The sequence below is a fragment of the Salminus brasiliensis genome, chromosome 14 (genome assembly GCF_030463535.1).
Source record: "Salminus brasiliensis chromosome 14, fSalBra1.hap2, whole genome shotgun sequence".
Classification (NCBI taxonomy): Eukaryota; Metazoa; Chordata; class Actinopteri; order Characiformes; family Bryconidae; genus Salminus; species Salminus brasiliensis.
This window is the reverse complement of record NC_132891.1, coordinates 8,977,480-8,994,058: the sequence shown is the minus strand read 5'-3', so window position 1 is coordinate 8,994,058 and position 16,579 is coordinate 8,977,480. Positions and strand designations below refer to the sequence as shown.

Sequence of the window (16,579 nt, the reverse complement as noted above, 5' to 3'; positions counted from 1 at the left end):
AGGACCATGTTTGCATGGATCAGCTTTACAGGAAAAATATAACAGTCAAATAACATGCAGATATGCAGTTTAGTATAATAGTCCAGTGTCACCTAAACATTTTACATGTACTAAATATGGATAAGGTAGAACACACAAATGTATTTAGTTATTTAAGTTATGTACAGTAAAATTTTATAAAACTAATTTATGGTTCATCTTTGTTTTACCCCTGAAACAGCCTATGGCCCGCCGGTGGCCTGAAAGTGTTATTACAAAATTCTATTAGCAAAGAATAGCCCCACCAGTTTGTACAGAAGTCCCTGTAGAAATACGCCTTGGAGTGTTAAGGGGTTAGCCCGCCTTACACTTCACATATGACACTGATTGGGTTATGGGGAAATTGGAAATTATAGGGTTGTAGGAAAATTACAGATTATAGGAAAATGAGAAAGTATGGGGTAAATGTAAACTTTAAACTTTACTGAGAAAAAATGTGATTCTAGAGGGGAAAAGGCTATTAGATTTTAGGGAAATTAGAAATAATAAAATTATAGGAAAATAAACGATTATAGTTTTATTACAAATTATATGATTAAAAGAAAATGGAAGATCATAGTATTATTAGAAAAAATTATTAGACGTTATAAGACAATTAGAAATAATAGGATTGTAAGAAAAAGAAAGAAAGAGTCATAGAAAAATAAGAAATAATGGAATTTTAGATTTTCTTTTAGGAAATGATAGAATTGTGAGGAAATTAGAAATGATGGTGTTATATGAAATGTTGAAAATATAGGACTTTTTATTGTTTTAAAGCTCAAAATTGACAGTGACGCTGGCATTGATGTTGTATCAGTACTAGTAACACTCCCAACTGCGTCTGGCTCTGCTTCATTTGAATAAATGGAAATGTGTGGCAGAGTTATGTGAAGTTTATGCAGTGATTTATTGTTTGCAAGTAGTTTTCAAACCTGTTAACTGTTTAGTTGACCAAGTTAATCTGTAATCTTCTCTCTCTTTGGTTTGATATGTAACAGAATGATCCCGTATGGCTGCCTGTCCACCGGGAATAAGACTGGTGTCATTGAGGTGGTAAAAAACTCGGACACCATCGCCAACATCCAGAGAAACAACAGCAACAGTGCTGCCACTGCTGCCTTTAACAAAGACGCCCTTCTGAACTGGCTGAAGTCCAAGAACCCTGGGTGAGTGCATCACACCCGGGAGCTCTTGGTATTTGCTCTGTATCTCACTGTATCTGAGTGCTAAGAATGATGAACTAATTTAGCTCTGTTACCCACTGTCATCACCTGTTTGTCAGCGAGGCGGCAGAGAGCAGTTCTCCTAAACTGACTCATAGTCAAACCACAACTGAGTTAAAACACTCTGCATGCAAATAGCCTAACGCTGACATTCAGACTCCGCTGCACAGCAGTTTAACTTTTAGGCCATTCCCAATTCACCCCGACTTCTAGCGCAGAAGTCATGAGTTCTTTAATCCAGCAAACACCTCATTAGTTCATTACCATGTTTAGTAGCTGTCCTTCAGGACCAGAACTAAATCACAGTTGGGTCGTTTTGCATCTTGCCAATCCAGTTTTCTGTGTTTACTGGGTCCAGTGCTTGGTATGAGTTGTTGAGGAAACCTGCGGTGATGAGGCTGGCTCTGAAAGTCCCGGTGGTGATACACAGTGTGATCCTCGAGCCTCAGTGGTTGAGCAGATAATGTGCAGAGCTCTGCGGTACATTATTCATCATTGATCATATGTTTTGATATTTTATCATGACAGGGAAGGTGTGTGTGTTTTTTATATATATATATATATATATATATATATATATATATATATATATATATATATATATATATGAAGTCAGTGTAAAATTAAAGTCATTTAGAGCATTTCTATTGGCCCATTCAGCAGCATGTATGCACACAGTGTACTGAGCAGCTACAGGGTTCAAACCATGGAGAAACATTACATGGAAATACATGGTGTTCATCTCCTTATTATTATTATTATTATTATTATTATTATTATTATTATGTATACTCTATCATGTGTAAATTAGGAATGAAGCCCTCCCTTAAGAACAGAGTTTACTGTTAATCTAAACCACGTCGTTTGCATGAAACACCCATTTATGGGAAATACATCATAACAGTTGCCACTTTTGTTGCAGCTGGATAAAAATAGAGATTTGCATTTTCAAATTTTCATTTTAATCCCCCTCCCCAAGATGATACAAATTAGAAATCAATTTGTTTCAAATTGTTCAAAGTTTCAATCAATTCCCATATTTCTTTACATGGTGTATCATTTATATGTGGACGGGTCTCTATATTTCTGGAATGTGTGTGGATTCATTTTAATAATCTTAGTAAAATGGACACCGTCAGTAATTAAACATCTATTAGGTAAATAGAAATTATGTTAATCCATGACAGTATAATACCATAATAATGTTAATTAAATTATAAAAGCTAATTCAGTGTGCAGATGGTTAATGCTAACGACTGAACAGATTAGTTGTGGCTTTAGGTTTGCCGAGCTGCAAACCCATCTCTAGCCAGTTGCTACAGATAATATGTTATAATGCAATAGAATGCCTCTATTACCTACCACTATATATACATAAATATATTTATCTAACATAAGCATACACTATATGGAGAAAAGTATTGGGACACCTGCCCATTCATTGTTTCATCTAAAAAAAAATGAAGAAATACATATATATATATATATATATATATATATATATATATATATATATATTATTTTTTTTTATTTATTTATTTTTTTAATAATAATAATAATAATAATAATAAATGAATAAATATTTAAAAAATAGTTTATCCTGCATTTGTTGGAGTAACTGTCTCTACTGTCCAGGAAATGCTCTTAACTACATTTTGGAGGATTGCTGTGGGGATTTGATTGCATAGAGTGTTAGTGAGTTCAGGATGTTGGATTATCACCAATGCTGAGGGGGCTTTATAACCCTTTTGCCCATGCCTGGCATTAGGCATTGAGCAATTAGGTTCATGTTTATCTGCTCCAGAGAGTCTTATTCTATTGGCAGTTCTTCTCTTTGGGGACTGGACAGGCTGTTTGTGTGCATTTGCACATCTGTGTCAGCCATAGGTACCACATAAAGTAGCTAAATGCATTCATTAGAAGGGGTGTCCACAAACATTTGGATATATGGTGTTAATCTTAGGCTACCCTATGAAGTATGAAGCATGAGTGTGTTGCGGCAGGGATGGTGCCCTATAGGCATGGTGTGCTGTGCTAATTATATACATTACAATTACTTATTAATTTTTCGAATGTTGTTGAAGCGCACAGCGAGCTGTATGTTATTGGATTGTTTTTCCTGTTGGTAGAGGATGTTGGACGGGAAGGTCATTGATTGCTCCTATGAAACAGGAGCCCTGTAGAAGTATCCAGTCCGCTCCCTGGAGACGCGGCCGATGTGATAAACACTGGGCTCATGCTTGGTACAAACACAGAAGCGTGAGCTATGTTTGCGTTAGAAAATGAGGAGCTCTAAAGAGCTGTTGATTACACGCAAATTTGCTGTGTTAATTATTTATTGCACTTTTTTTTCTATAGACGGAGAACAAACATGTTTCAGGAGACGTGCTAAATATTTAACACGCTGCCTTGCTCAGCTGTTGCGCGTAGTTGTGGATCCTTTTTGTTTTTGGATCAGCATAGCGGGCAAAGTGACATTGAAAACATAAAAAAAAAGAAGTGTGGTTTGATGGGCTGCAGTGAGGGTAAGAGAGTACAGAAGGGACATCATTAAATATTAACGTGTGTCTTTTTTAAAAGATTGTCTCTTGGGTAAGCCATGAGGTCTCATCTTTTACAATAAGCAAATTCAACCACAGCACCTTGTGAAAATGTTTAACAGATAAGGGAAAGAAGGCTTCCTGTGACTCAGCATCTGTGTGTACGTGTGAGACTGTTTGTCTGTGCATATAGGCAAAAGAGACGCAGACAGAGAAATATAGCAGTAAGAGACAAAGACCTGTTTAAAAGGAAATGACAAAAACAACATCCTTTTTAAAATGATCTCCTTTTTTCAAAAACAGGGATAAACTGGATAAGGCCATTGAGGAGTTCACGCTGTCCTGTGCAGGCTACTGTGTAGCCACATATGTCCTGGGCATTGGAGACCGCCACAGTGACAACATCATGATCAGGGAGAACGGCCAGGTAGGATGAAAATTCTTAACACGACTCCACTAGTTCCCTAGGACAAATAAGTTAAGAGTTCAATTGTTTCTGCAGTAATATTGCTCACCACTAGGAGGCACTAGATGATCGGAGTAGAATCAGAGTGCTAATATTGCCAGCCTGCCTCATGGAGATAGAGATCTTAGTGCTGAGTACCATGTTTAGTATCAGCCAGCCATTTTTGGGGGGATAGCCTGGTTGTGTTGGGATTTTAAACTGGGCAGTAAAGCACACAATGTTCCTGTTGTTGTTTCAGTGGAAAATCTCCATTTAAAATCCTGTGTAGTCCATATCTAGACTTAGTCCCTGTCTGGGGAACTCTTCCCTATATGTCCAATAGGTTGCACACACCCCTGAATTTGTAAATTCAGCTACGTCCTGTTTTAAGCTGCATTACATTACATTTACAGTTAAGGCATTTAGCAGACGCTCTTATCCAGAGTGACTTACAAAGGGGCTTCAGTGTTTACTCAGAAAATATTCTTAGCTAGTTTGTATCAGCTAGAGTCCAAAAGATACTGCTAAGCTTAGATACTACTAAATTCAAAAGTCAGTATGGAGACCACAATACTCTTGGAGATGCAAATACACCTCACCCAAATACTCTTGGAAGAGATGGGTTTTCAGTCAGCGTTTGAAGACAGCGAGTGACTCTGCAGTTCGGACACCCAGGGGAAAAGCATGTCTTCCGTGGATCTTAAAGGATGGCAGGTCAAGCCGTGCCGTACTTAAAGTACTTTTACTCTTGGCAAATTTATTTTTTAGGGTTTTCATAATTCCATAAAGCTGTGTGGCAATGGTCAAAAACCTGTCAAATAGAATGGGACTGTGTGGAGGAACTGCACATGACTCTGAGGTCACCGTTCCCAAAGCCAAGCATCAGCTAGAGGGGTACAGATCAACAGCTGGAGTGGTGTTTGTGACTCTTAACGTCAGTATCTGACCTCACTAATGCTCTTATGACCGCAGTTTTCCAATATCTAGTGTAAAGTCTTCCCAGATCATTTCAAAGCTGTTTTACATAATAATTACATATAACAATAATAATAATAATAATAGTAATAACACTAACACTATTACAGTATGATGGTTTAGTGTTTATTGGGGGAAACTGCATTAGGATTTGAACACACCAAAGCGCTTCATCAGTATGACAACAGGTTCTGTCCACGTCCTGGTGGACAACTACAGTGTAGACCATTCATTAGGTCATTCATAGTCTTACATTAAATCATAATGAACAGTAACAACGTGCTGACTGATATTTGTGTTTATACAGTATGTGAATATTATTGATGCCCTGCGAAAAATCTGTATATCTCCAAAATAGCTACTTTACAGGAGAAGGGGAAAACCTTCATACTTTTTTTTTAATGGAAGTCAATTTAAAAATCATTATATTATTATTATTTATGGGTCATTTTGGAGCTTTTCTATTGGTCCATTCATCATGGGATTTTGATACAGTGTACAAAACAACAACCAGATTCACATTATGTCAAAACCTTAAATGTAGGGACTGTTTTCTGACTTTCTGTATCTCTTTCTGTCTTGTGTAGTTATTCCATATAGATTTTGGGCATTTCCTGGGGAACTTCAAGGCGAAATTTGGGATCAACAGAGAACGTGTGCCTTTCATTCTTACGTATGATTTTGTCCATGTGATTCAAGAAGGACGGACCAACAACAGTGAGAAGTTTGAACGGTCAGTACATGAACAGATTAGCTACAGTACAATTTCAGTTACACAGCCTCCTCCATCTAGCATCGGCCTCTGTTTCAGACTCCACCATTGCACCGCGTCACCGCGTTAGCAATGTGGGATTTCCAGTGGATCATGTCATTCTTGGTGAACAGCTTGGTGAAGTAAATAGGCATAACCTGGACGTAAAGCAGTAGCTTGGCTAAATATAAAACTTTCTCTAACCTCAGAAGTGGTCAGTCAGTAGGTTTGCTTCTTTAGTTTTGCACTGGAGCTACAAGGCTGATGTAGCTAACAAATGTTCTAGATTATAACCAACAAATTAGCATTAGCACTTTTGTACCTATGTACAAATCTACCTATTTAACAGATAATCATGACCTTACTGAAAAACAGCCTGGTCATCTTAAGCTAGCCAAGCTGTTTAAGCTGGTTTGCTAAATGTGGTTATATAGAACAGCATGATCAAGCTTGTCAACCAGCTTAACCAGCTTGCTTACAACCATATGTTATTCCTGGATGAGCAGCTTTTTAACCATCCTGACCATCAAAGACCAGTTTAAACCACTTGAAACCAAATACCAGCAAAAGCAGATCTTGAGTTGGATTTTTCAGCAGGGGGGGTAATACAGTATCAGAAAGTTAGTCTGAGAATGAGTGTGTTGTGATTTAGGTGTGCAGTTGTACAATGCTATTTGGTATGGTGTAAGCTTCCATTGGCTGTTTGCTACATGAGCCGTTGTCCAATTCAAGACTACATTTAAGGGATAAGAGGAAGGTCTTTCCCCACTAAACTATTGCTTTAATGTTTTAGTTCCCACACGTCTCTTTCTTTCCCTGTGAACTGGACAGACCATTAGACTGATCTTGTTTCTAGATGTCATTACGACTGAGGCAGGCAAAGCAGAATAGTAAGCAGTGTTAGGTAAAGCTAAATGACCCGTTTGGTATTATGGGTGGCATCCCGCTGTGTTCTTCACAATGGTGAAATGCTCTGCAGTGGTATTCCCTCTCTTCTGCTGATAATGGCTTATTGTGTTGGCATTGCTCTTCCTTGTATCTGCTATCACTAGGATAGGAATATACTGTTAAGAGGCAGAAAGCACAACAATACCATAATAATAATATCTATAAATAAATATTATCTGTGATTAATGTAAATTATACTTAGTAAATTATACACACCAATCCCTACAAAAACAAGACTGCACAGTTTCAGACTGCAAAATAGTTATATATTTACTTCTACTTTTCTAATTTCTATTATTAACTTATTTCTAACTTTTTTTTTTACTTGTTTTAAATGGCTTTATTAACTGAACACGCTAAAAAAAGTGTTATTGCACTAGAGGATAGTTTTCCATGTTTTAAACAGTATTTCTTGACAAAAGCTGAACAGCTGAATTAGCGGTTACATCTTGAAAAAGGCAATATTATCTGTCAAAGGAATAAAACCCTTTTAGTAGATAAAATCAACCTAAAACAAGAATTTAAAAATAGTACTCTTTAAAGCCCATGAACATGAACCTAATGGCACCATGCCAAATGTCAGGAGTGGGCTAGAGGGGTATAAAGCCGCCTCAGTGTTGAGCTGTGGAGCAGTGGAACTGTGTTCTCTGGAATGATGGTTGGGGCTCCATCCAGTACTTTGGGAGGATGAGTTGGGGAGTTGGGGATGAGGTGGAGTGGCGATCATCCAACATCCTGACCTTAATAACGCATAACGCTCTTGAAACTGGATGCAATCAAACCGCCACAGCAATGGTCCAAAATCTAGCAGATAGTCTTCTCTCGTTTATTTTTAGGATTTAGGAAGAATCAACAAATGAGAATCATGTGTAGCATGCTGATTTTTCCTGCAAATAAGTGTGTGTGTGTGTGTGTGTGTGTGTGTGTGTGTGTGTGTGTGTGTGTGTGTGTGTGTGTGTTTGTGTGTGTTTTCCACAGCTTCCGTGAATGCTGCGAACAAGCATATAAGATCCTGTGTCGGAACGGAACCCTGTTTGTGAACCTGTTTGCCTTGATGAGAGCTGCGGGGCTTCCTGAGCTGAGCTCCTCCAAAGACATTCAGTACTTAAAGGTAAGAAGCACTGAAGGCCTTTCATAAAATACAGACCAAAGATGTCCAAAAGGAAAGAACTTTAGGAGATGTTTGACATTTACTCAGAGTTTAGAAATGTACAAGAACAGACCTCGAGGAGAGATGATTCATTTGAAGGTTCTTCTCAGCCATCATGAGAAACAGATGGCTATGTGAATAGGTTGGCTAAGTGTGAGGATTAAATGGTAGCGGTGCAACGTCAGTGGAACTGACTGAGTTTTTCCCCCCATTCTTAAAGGACTCCTTAGCACTGGGCAAATCTGAGGAGGAGGCGCTGAAGAATTTCAAAGTGAAGTTCAACGAAGCTCTGCGAGAGAGCTGGAAGACCAAGGTGAACTGGATGGTGCACACTGTTGCCAAGGACAACAGATGAATGGCGACGTGTCCAGGAGGAGCTTCTCTGAATCCGTGTTTGTAAGGCAGGATTTGAACTGATGACGCTTCTGGAAGAGTGGACATTGCTCCATCTATCTCTGTCTGTTTCATTTTGCTCTGTCTCACAACCAACAAGCCACAGATTCATCAAAACGCAGCGATTGGTTTGCCGCTAATTTAAATAAACGCTGTTACTGATCTGATGCTTTATCACTGTTTAAGGCACTGGGGAAAGCATTTATGTATTTATGACTTCTAGTTGTACAGAACAGATTGACTACTGGCCAGAGAACAGAAACACAGGCAGTGTTTCGTAGAGTTTACATTCGTTTTTAAACCTTTACTTTATCTATATTTGTACTTGAATGTTTGGGTTGTAAATATTCCTTTTTTGTGTCTTGTATTTGCTATTTAAGGTTTGGAGCAGTATTTCCGGTTATTTTTAATTATGTGTTCAAAAGAAATTCATGAGATTATTCGTATCCGTGCAGATGAGATTATGTTTATGTCGCAGGAAAGCAGAAATGAGCCTGAAAGTGTGGTGTGGTCTTTTTTTTTTTTATAAGATGTTCTTGGCCTGTGAAAATGAAATGCCAGGCATTTATTAGGAGCTGAAAACTTTAGGGCCTGTTGGCCGGGCCAGCGCTGTTCAATGCTTCACTGGGGATGTGTGCACTCCATGAAAACAGATCAGTTGAATTGATCTACCTCTTGGGTAAACTTCAGGGTGAGGTGAAAGATACTGATTTGTCTTATTTTAAATGTTTTTTTGTTTTTTTTTTAACCAGTTGCACTTGTAAACAAAATGTGCCTATGTTCAAGAGTAACTGCACTCAAACACTTTTAGGTTCCAGTTGTTTTAGAATGCGTTTTGTATGAAATAGAGCAGTCCTGGTCCTTTTCCTTCTATATTTAAGTGCAGATGTGTACATTGGGTATTTTGGTTGTAAATCTTGTTCTTCTGTTCCTTATTCTTTATTTCTATTGGTTCTGAAATGATATACTACTATATATAAGGATGAAGCCAATGACTTTAATGAATGCCACTCAGTGTTTGTCACTTTTGCTCTATTCTGCTTATACGACTTTTGTTTGACTGCTTTTCGCAGTTAAGAGTTGGTATGTTAACAATGTGGAAGGGGAGTTGGTCCATGCCAACAAATCCAATCAAAATCCTTGAAATATTCAGACTAAGAATAATGTCTTGATATGATTCTTATAAGCCTTGTAATCACGTCTTTATACTAAGAACTATGGTAAAACTGAGGGACTTCAAAGTCAAATTGTTACAAAAATGTGTAACGGTTACAAATGTAAACCTTTCATTCACCCACGTAGCAATTACTTCACCCTCAGTTCTCCCTCAAAGGGTTAAAGGAAGTCAGCAGTCACTCTTTTAGTATGTGCCAATAAGTTTTTTTCTGTTGTTTTTTTTTGTTTGTTTGTTTTTTTTAAACAAATGTGGTATTCTCTGTGCAATCCTTGTGTGCAAGGTGTTGCTAGATGTACAGCGCATAGTTTGTTAAACAAATGCTTTGAATGTCATAAAGGAATCCAGACAAACTTTCATGGCTGAGTGTTTGTGTGGTGTTTCATAAACCCCACTTTTGCTTATTTTTGTTATTCTGTGCGCTACACTGGCAGCCTGGGAATTAACAAAAGGTTGATTTTAGATGTGGCGTTTGCATCTGGAGTCGTTTCTTAGTATGAGTACCAGTTTACACTGCGAATAATGCTTGAACTGACAGAAGTATGAGCGTTTACTTTAAACAATGCCATAGAGGAACCACTTTTGGGTCCAAAAGGAACCATATTTGTAACATGTGTGAGTGCTTTTAAATTTGTTAAGAACCTTTTCATCAATGCAACACATTGTGGTGTTACAGCTAACTCAGCTGAGAAATCCTGCTTTGAGCAACACCCCCGAGATTTGCTTTAAAAACAATACAATTACAATTTAATTACAATTAGATTAGTGGTAATGCGTGACAGCTGGCATCCTAACTGCTCAGATCCATCACTGGATGGTGCTTCGTCTTGCAGCTGCAAAATGACCCCATACAGTATAAATAGGGCCACAAGTCCAATGTTCTAGACTGTCCAAGTCAATGTGCCTCTCCAAATGCCATTGATTACACTTTTTACTTTATAAAAACAAGGATAAAAACGGGAAAGGGATACTTTACTAGCAGAGCACCAGCAGGGAAAATGAGCTCCTACTGAGGCCTGTGGGTTGCAGTCTTCAGGCAGTCATTGATCACAACAGATTTACAAATTTATATTAAATATGAAGAGAGTATTTTATTGGTCAAAATAACTTTATATAGGAGCTAATTTGACCAATTATTTATTTCATGTGGTGATTATTAAAGAAGCCAGAATTACCTATATAGTGGCATGCAAATGTTTGGACACCCATGCTCAAACTATCTGTTACTGTGATTGGCTAATCAAGACTAAGATTATTGCTTAAAGATGCTTTCCAAAAGGAAAACTGATGCTTCTCTTGATAATTTTAGCCAATAAAACTTTTTTAGTTTCATATTTCAAAGTTTCATTAGTGAATAAAAAGGTAAAAAAAGAGGCCAAAGCCAAAGTTTGGGTGTTGGGTGTTTAGGTGATGTTTAGGTCGGGGGAGCTGAGAGGGACATGGCAAAACCTGCAGCTTGAACCTCTTGAGGTGGCCCAGTGTGGATTTTGAGGTATGTTTAGGATCTGCATTCTGCTGTAGAAGCCATCCTTTTTTATTTTTATTATTTTTATTATTTTTATTGTTTTACAGGTATGATGTTTACTTCTATAATTTGGATTTCATTGAATCCATTCTTTTCTCCACCAGTTTTAGGTTATTAAAACGTGAAAAGCAACAACACCAACTTCATGTCAAATGGAAATTATACAGAAATAAAGCATACACAGCCTACAAAACTACTGTAACCCAGCACTAAGCAGTAGCAGTAGCAGTAGCAGTAGCATCAGCATCCCCAGACCGTGGTCTCGGTTGTTGTTGTTGCCCTTCCCCCCCCGGTGTGTGCAGCGTCGGCGCCCTCTGGCGGCGAGGCGGTTTGAGCCGCCTACTCCGCTCCCTCTGCAGCTCCACACACTGTCGGGATGTGACCCCGGAACAGGACGCTTCCTTAGAAACAACTCCGCATTCAAACAAAACACAAGCGAAAAAACGAGAGAAAAAACCCTGGACCAGGAGAGGTGAGTGAGAGAAGTGTGTGAGGCGTTGGGGTGAGCTGTGTTTCCCTCGGCTCCTCGGCTCCGGCTCTCTGTTTGAGTTAGCTAGCTGCTTTAGCTAGCGTTAGCCTTAGCGCCTGGATTGTGGGAACTTCATTCAGGGCTTTGTTAGAAACCCCGGCGCCCACAGCTGGCGTATAAACGATACCCTCCCCGCTACCCCGCAGGCTTTTAAAAGGGTACCCCGGGCTTACACACCGGCGTGGAAATGGGGGTCTTGTTGCTGCCGCAGTCGGTCTGTTTTCATTATAAACATGTTTGTATGGGCGAGTTTGGGTGTCTGCAGAGACTGGAGCCGGAGCCGGAGCTGAAGCCGGAGCCGGAGCTGAAGCTGGCTCTCTGAGTCTCCAGCCTGTGTTAGCCCACAGCTAGCAGCTCCTGGAGCACACATGAGCGTACAGTGGCTCTGTTTCCCCCTTTAACTGTTTATTAATATCTATAATATATTAATATTAACAGCTGTGTTGTTTTAAGGCGTGATTGATGAAGATTTCAGTCTCCTGAAACATCTGCCATCCACTGGGAGGCTGTTTAAACAGGTCTGGGTTGGACCTGCACAGACGGACCTGGTGTTAATCCGTTATTTTAACCCAATTATTACAATTATATACAGTTAATCCCTGCCTACACACCCGAGAAGCTTGTGGTGATATGCCACACCTAAATGCTCTGAGATCAGACAGTGTACAGATTGTCTGATTATACTGCTTTTGATTATGCCATTTTTTAATGCAGAGTTTCATCTGAGAACCTTGTTTTCAGCCAAAACTGAGGAAGACTTCATACACCCAAATGCTCCGACACCTGCATCTGGATCGTCTGGTTATACATGAATGATCAGGCATTAGATTTGGACTATCTGTATGAATTGGGAGTCTTACAGCACAGTGCAATACTTTCAGCCTCTTGCCATATTGTGCCTTACTGCTGATGATGGTCTATTTTTGGCTTCCCACACCCTTAACTCATTGTGAATACAACATGCCTCAGTCCTCCAACTGTCAGCCTACAGTGTAGTTCACATTCTGCTATGAATCTGATAGCAGCGGGCAGCCTGCCCACTTCAGGGCGCTTGCTGGGAGTGTGCCGGTGGTTTCAGGGCTCACTGGGCAGAGCAGAGCCAGACACTTGTGTGAACTTGGAAATGAAGCTGGAACTCCTTAGGCCTGCACATTCCCCGATTAGGGGTGGGCAGGAGGGGTGGAATGGGATTGGATATGATTGAGGGATTCAGAGATACACCTGAAGTGTTAATTGGGGGGGGGGTCTGAATATGTGTATAGATGTTAATGTTAATTGGCTATAAGTAAGGCCAACATGGGTAAAAATGATGCATGATCATATATATGGGGTATACATACATACATATATATACACACACACATACAAGTGTTTATATATGTATGTAAGTATAACCCAGACAGCTAGGTTCAGCCTAGACAAGTAGAGGTTCTATAACAAGACCGTTTTTGATTGCAGTTTCAAATCAAATACACTCCTATAATCACAACCTGTACAATTTATTATTGATTTAAATGAAAAGATCAGTCTTTTGAGAAGCACTTAACACTAGCTCCTCCCTTTTTCTCCCACTTTACTCTGACAGAGACCTGGTTGCTATAGATGTCCACACAAGATGCTAAATAAGAGACCCTCAGATGTTGCAGATAGTTCAACCAGTATTTTATGTTGTGTGTATTGAAACCCAGACCCACAATGTTGGTAGTTAGACTGGTAAGACTAAGGTGTTGGTCTGCTGTATCCTGATGGATGTTGCCACAATTCTGACTATTTTACACATACACTGTATAGACACTATGTTTCGTTCAGAGCCATTGCCATGTGTGTGTAAAATCAAGCCCCAAGCCATGCAGTCTGCCTTTATACACATTAGTGAAAGAATGGGTGGTTGTAAAGAGCTCACTGAATCCCAGCATGGTTCTGTAATGGGAGCCATCGCCTCAACAACAAGTCAGCTGGTGAAATTTCTTTCTTTCTAGATATTTCACCATCAACTGTGTGGTATTATTTAACAGCCATGCAATAGCAGACCACCGAGCGCTGAGGTGCATAGTGCATAAGTCACCCAACGCTCTGCTGACTCAATAATCTCAGTAACTTAGTTCCAGAAAGGCTATTAGAGCTGCAAAGGGGGACCAGCTTCATATTAATATCCTGTGGATTTCATAAATGGAATGCAAAAAAAGGTCATGCAGGTATCTCAATACTTTTTATACAGTATATTGATATATTTCTTCCAAATATAAAAAAAATTAAAAGTACAATAAAAAGTAAAAAAAAAAAAAAAGTAGTGATGTTTTATTTTTTTGCTTAATCGCCCACCCTTTCTGGGGGCAGGTGCAGCTCATGCAGTGCCTTAGCCTTCATGTCCCAAGGGTGGATCATCAGCTGCCTCTGAGCAGCAGGCTTAGGCCTGGCTCAGACCCCCTGCCAGGCTCCAACACGTTTTGTGCACTGGGGGTAGAGCCCCCCTCTGTGAAGCTCCGTCCATTCCACCCCAATTTCTGTCGGTCAGGCGCAGCTCGGACGCTCTTTATGCCTTTAGGGGTGCTGTTTCATGATCAAGGCCTGGCCATAGCCTTTGAGGAAAACAGCTTATGGCGAGCTGAATGTAGGTTAATTTAGCTGTGTATCATCGTGTGTACGCTATGAGGTTGGTGGCCAGAAATAAATTTGCCATTTTTTCAGCCCGTACTGAGTGGCACTGATTATTACAGTCATTAGTACAGCATGATTAATTGAGTACTATGATTCCTGAGGGAGATTGCTATATGCTAAAAGCATGTCTTAACAAACCTGACATTTGCACTAATGCCTGGGTTGGCTGGATTAGATTGTACTGGATTGTACGGCTATGCTACTTATGTGAGACAGAGGCTGCGACAGCGTGTGATCCAGTCCTCACAGTAGCCAAGTGGAAAGCAGCTTGGAGCAGTTGGCTCTGACCAAAGAGACGGAGGAAAGGTTTTTATGGTTATGGAACGGAAATAACCTTGTTTACCACAGCAAATTCAAATGTAAAATGCTAGAAATTACCGCAGCCCTATTAATTATCGTTCCTTTTGCTTTAGTGCTGATTCATGTTTTTAGCAAAGACTAGGGCCTGACCAATATGGAAAATGAGCAATTATCTTTTTCTCATATTTTTCTTAACCTTAGACTGTTTACTATAGACTGCAGCAGCTCTCTGAGGTTTAAATAGTGAATCGCTGGTGTCATTCTTAAGGTCTTTTGTTGCTGACCAGAAAAGGCATAGCTTGCATTTGTTGAGTATTTCAATACTGATTGTGTTCAAGTCAAAGTGTGGTGTGTGTGTACCAAAGTATGTGACTTTGGTTGTGGTGAAAAATGCCTACAAGCCCAGTTTAACAACCACCTTGTTAATTTTGCTGTAGAGTGAATCACATACATTTCTTATATGGTGTTATTAAAAGGAGGGTCTTGCTCTGATTGGTTGGTTAACAGTACCGCACCGGCTCCCAGGAGCCGGAGAGCATGTCTTTGTTTTTGGCATGGTAGGAAGAACACTGTAATTAAGAGTCTTACCAGGTAGCCTTGCTGTCCTCTCCGGGGCCTCTAGGGGCAGTCTGCATTTAACTAGCTGCCGAGATTGTGTAGTGTTGGCTTTTAGCCTTTTAGCCTAGCTTCCCTGACTGGTGCTTGTTTGTGTGGCATGTGTGGTTAGCGGTGGTCTAGTTTATTTTTGTGTGAGTGGACAGATGAAGAGAAGATGTTCATTTGCTATATTTGGGGGCGGTAATAAAATGAGCCCGGACTGTTACATAACAGTTTTGAGGTTTTGGAATTGGAAAGTTTTAAGCTGTGTTTTGATCATGCCGAATTTTCGTTTTAATGAGGAGACAGTGGTGTTTGAGGTTCATAGCCTCTTATTATTTAAAATACAGTTTATCTAATAATTTATCATCTGATCTACTGCAGTCTTTTGAGCCGTATTGTTGAGTTTCTGTTTATTTGCATTGTGCTCCCTTAGTCTTCTAGAGCCAAATTGACTGCAGACACTTTAGGGTGTGCATGTATGTAAGTACGCGTGTGTGTTTGAGTGGTTCTGGCTAGTTGAGTTGAGTAGTCTTACTTACTGTGTGAGGAAAAGCATATTGATTTTTATTTAGATTTTGTTGTGCTATTTCTGTCTCCAATCCCGGTCGTTCACAGCACAGCTTTATTATGTTGAGGAGCTGTAGCTCTCTCAGCATCGGCAGTGTGCTCCCAAGGGAACCATCCCACTGCAGTAGCTTTTGTATTGTAATTCATGACAAGCACTCCAGTGCAAGACAGGCCTTCGTGTATAGCAGTTACTCCCAATGATTTTTAATTCCAGCTTCAGAATAACCTGGGCGTGTAGCAAGCCTCAAAACTCACTCTAGTATGACAAACTATTACATCTGCTCGTAGCTTGTAGACACAGTACACATTGTTTGTTATACAGCTTACAAAGACTGTGCTGTTTAACTTTAGGATACACCATTCCCTTTTTTATTATATTTATACATTTTAACACTGAACAGAAGTCATTTCTAAGCAAATGGATGTGAAGTGTAATGCAGAGGTTCATGTAATATTTGCCCAGGTAAATAGGATTAATACATACCTCTTGTGGGTCAGACTTCATTTACTGCTATCAAATCTTCATGACCTACTTATCAATCATATCTGCACCATCCGCTTCATCACTATTGTTGCCAAATACAGCAGCCATTGTTTTGTTTTTTTTCGTCCCGTAAATACGAAGTGAGGTTCGCTGTAAAATCCATCAGCAAACATGACGCAGTTAGGCTGAAGCTTATTCCAGCTGGTGCTTCCTTTGCATTGTTTTCAACAGCATTTGTCAGTGTCTCAAACCAGGGCTTTTTCTTAGGTTATTTTTTTTTCTTTTTACATTTACAG

The 16,579-nt window shown here is 39.6% G+C and overlaps 2 protein-coding genes across 3 annotated transcripts in view; both read left to right on the top strand.

Annotated features, from left to right (window-relative positions):
* Positions 1-9,979, top strand: part of pik3cd (phosphatidylinositol-4,5-bisphosphate 3-kinase, catalytic subunit delta) — a 30,286-nt gene extending 20,307 nt beyond the window's left edge. For both annotated transcript variants that reach the window (XM_072696434.1, XM_072696433.1), the window contains exons 19-23: positions 1,020-1,187; positions 4,088-4,211; positions 5,792-5,937; positions 7,882-8,014; positions 8,274-9,979. In XM_072696434.1, the coding sequence (XP_072552535.1) occupies positions 1,020-1,187; positions 4,088-4,211; positions 5,792-5,937; positions 7,882-8,014; positions 8,274-8,408 (706 nt within the window). In that variant the 3' untranslated portion in view covers positions 8,409-9,979. The remainder of the gene's footprint in view (positions 1-1,019; positions 1,188-4,087; positions 4,212-5,791; positions 5,938-7,881; positions 8,015-8,273) is intronic.
* Positions 9,980-11,475: 1,496 nt separating this feature from the next.
* ctnnbip1 (catenin, beta interacting protein 1) overlaps positions 11,476-16,579 on the top strand; it is a 29,716-nt gene continuing 24,612 nt past the window's right edge. Inside the window, exon 1 of the mRNA XM_072696838.1 lies at positions 11,476-11,617. The gene's annotated coding sequence lies outside the window, so the exon portion shown is untranslated. The remainder of the gene's footprint in view (positions 11,618-16,579) is intronic.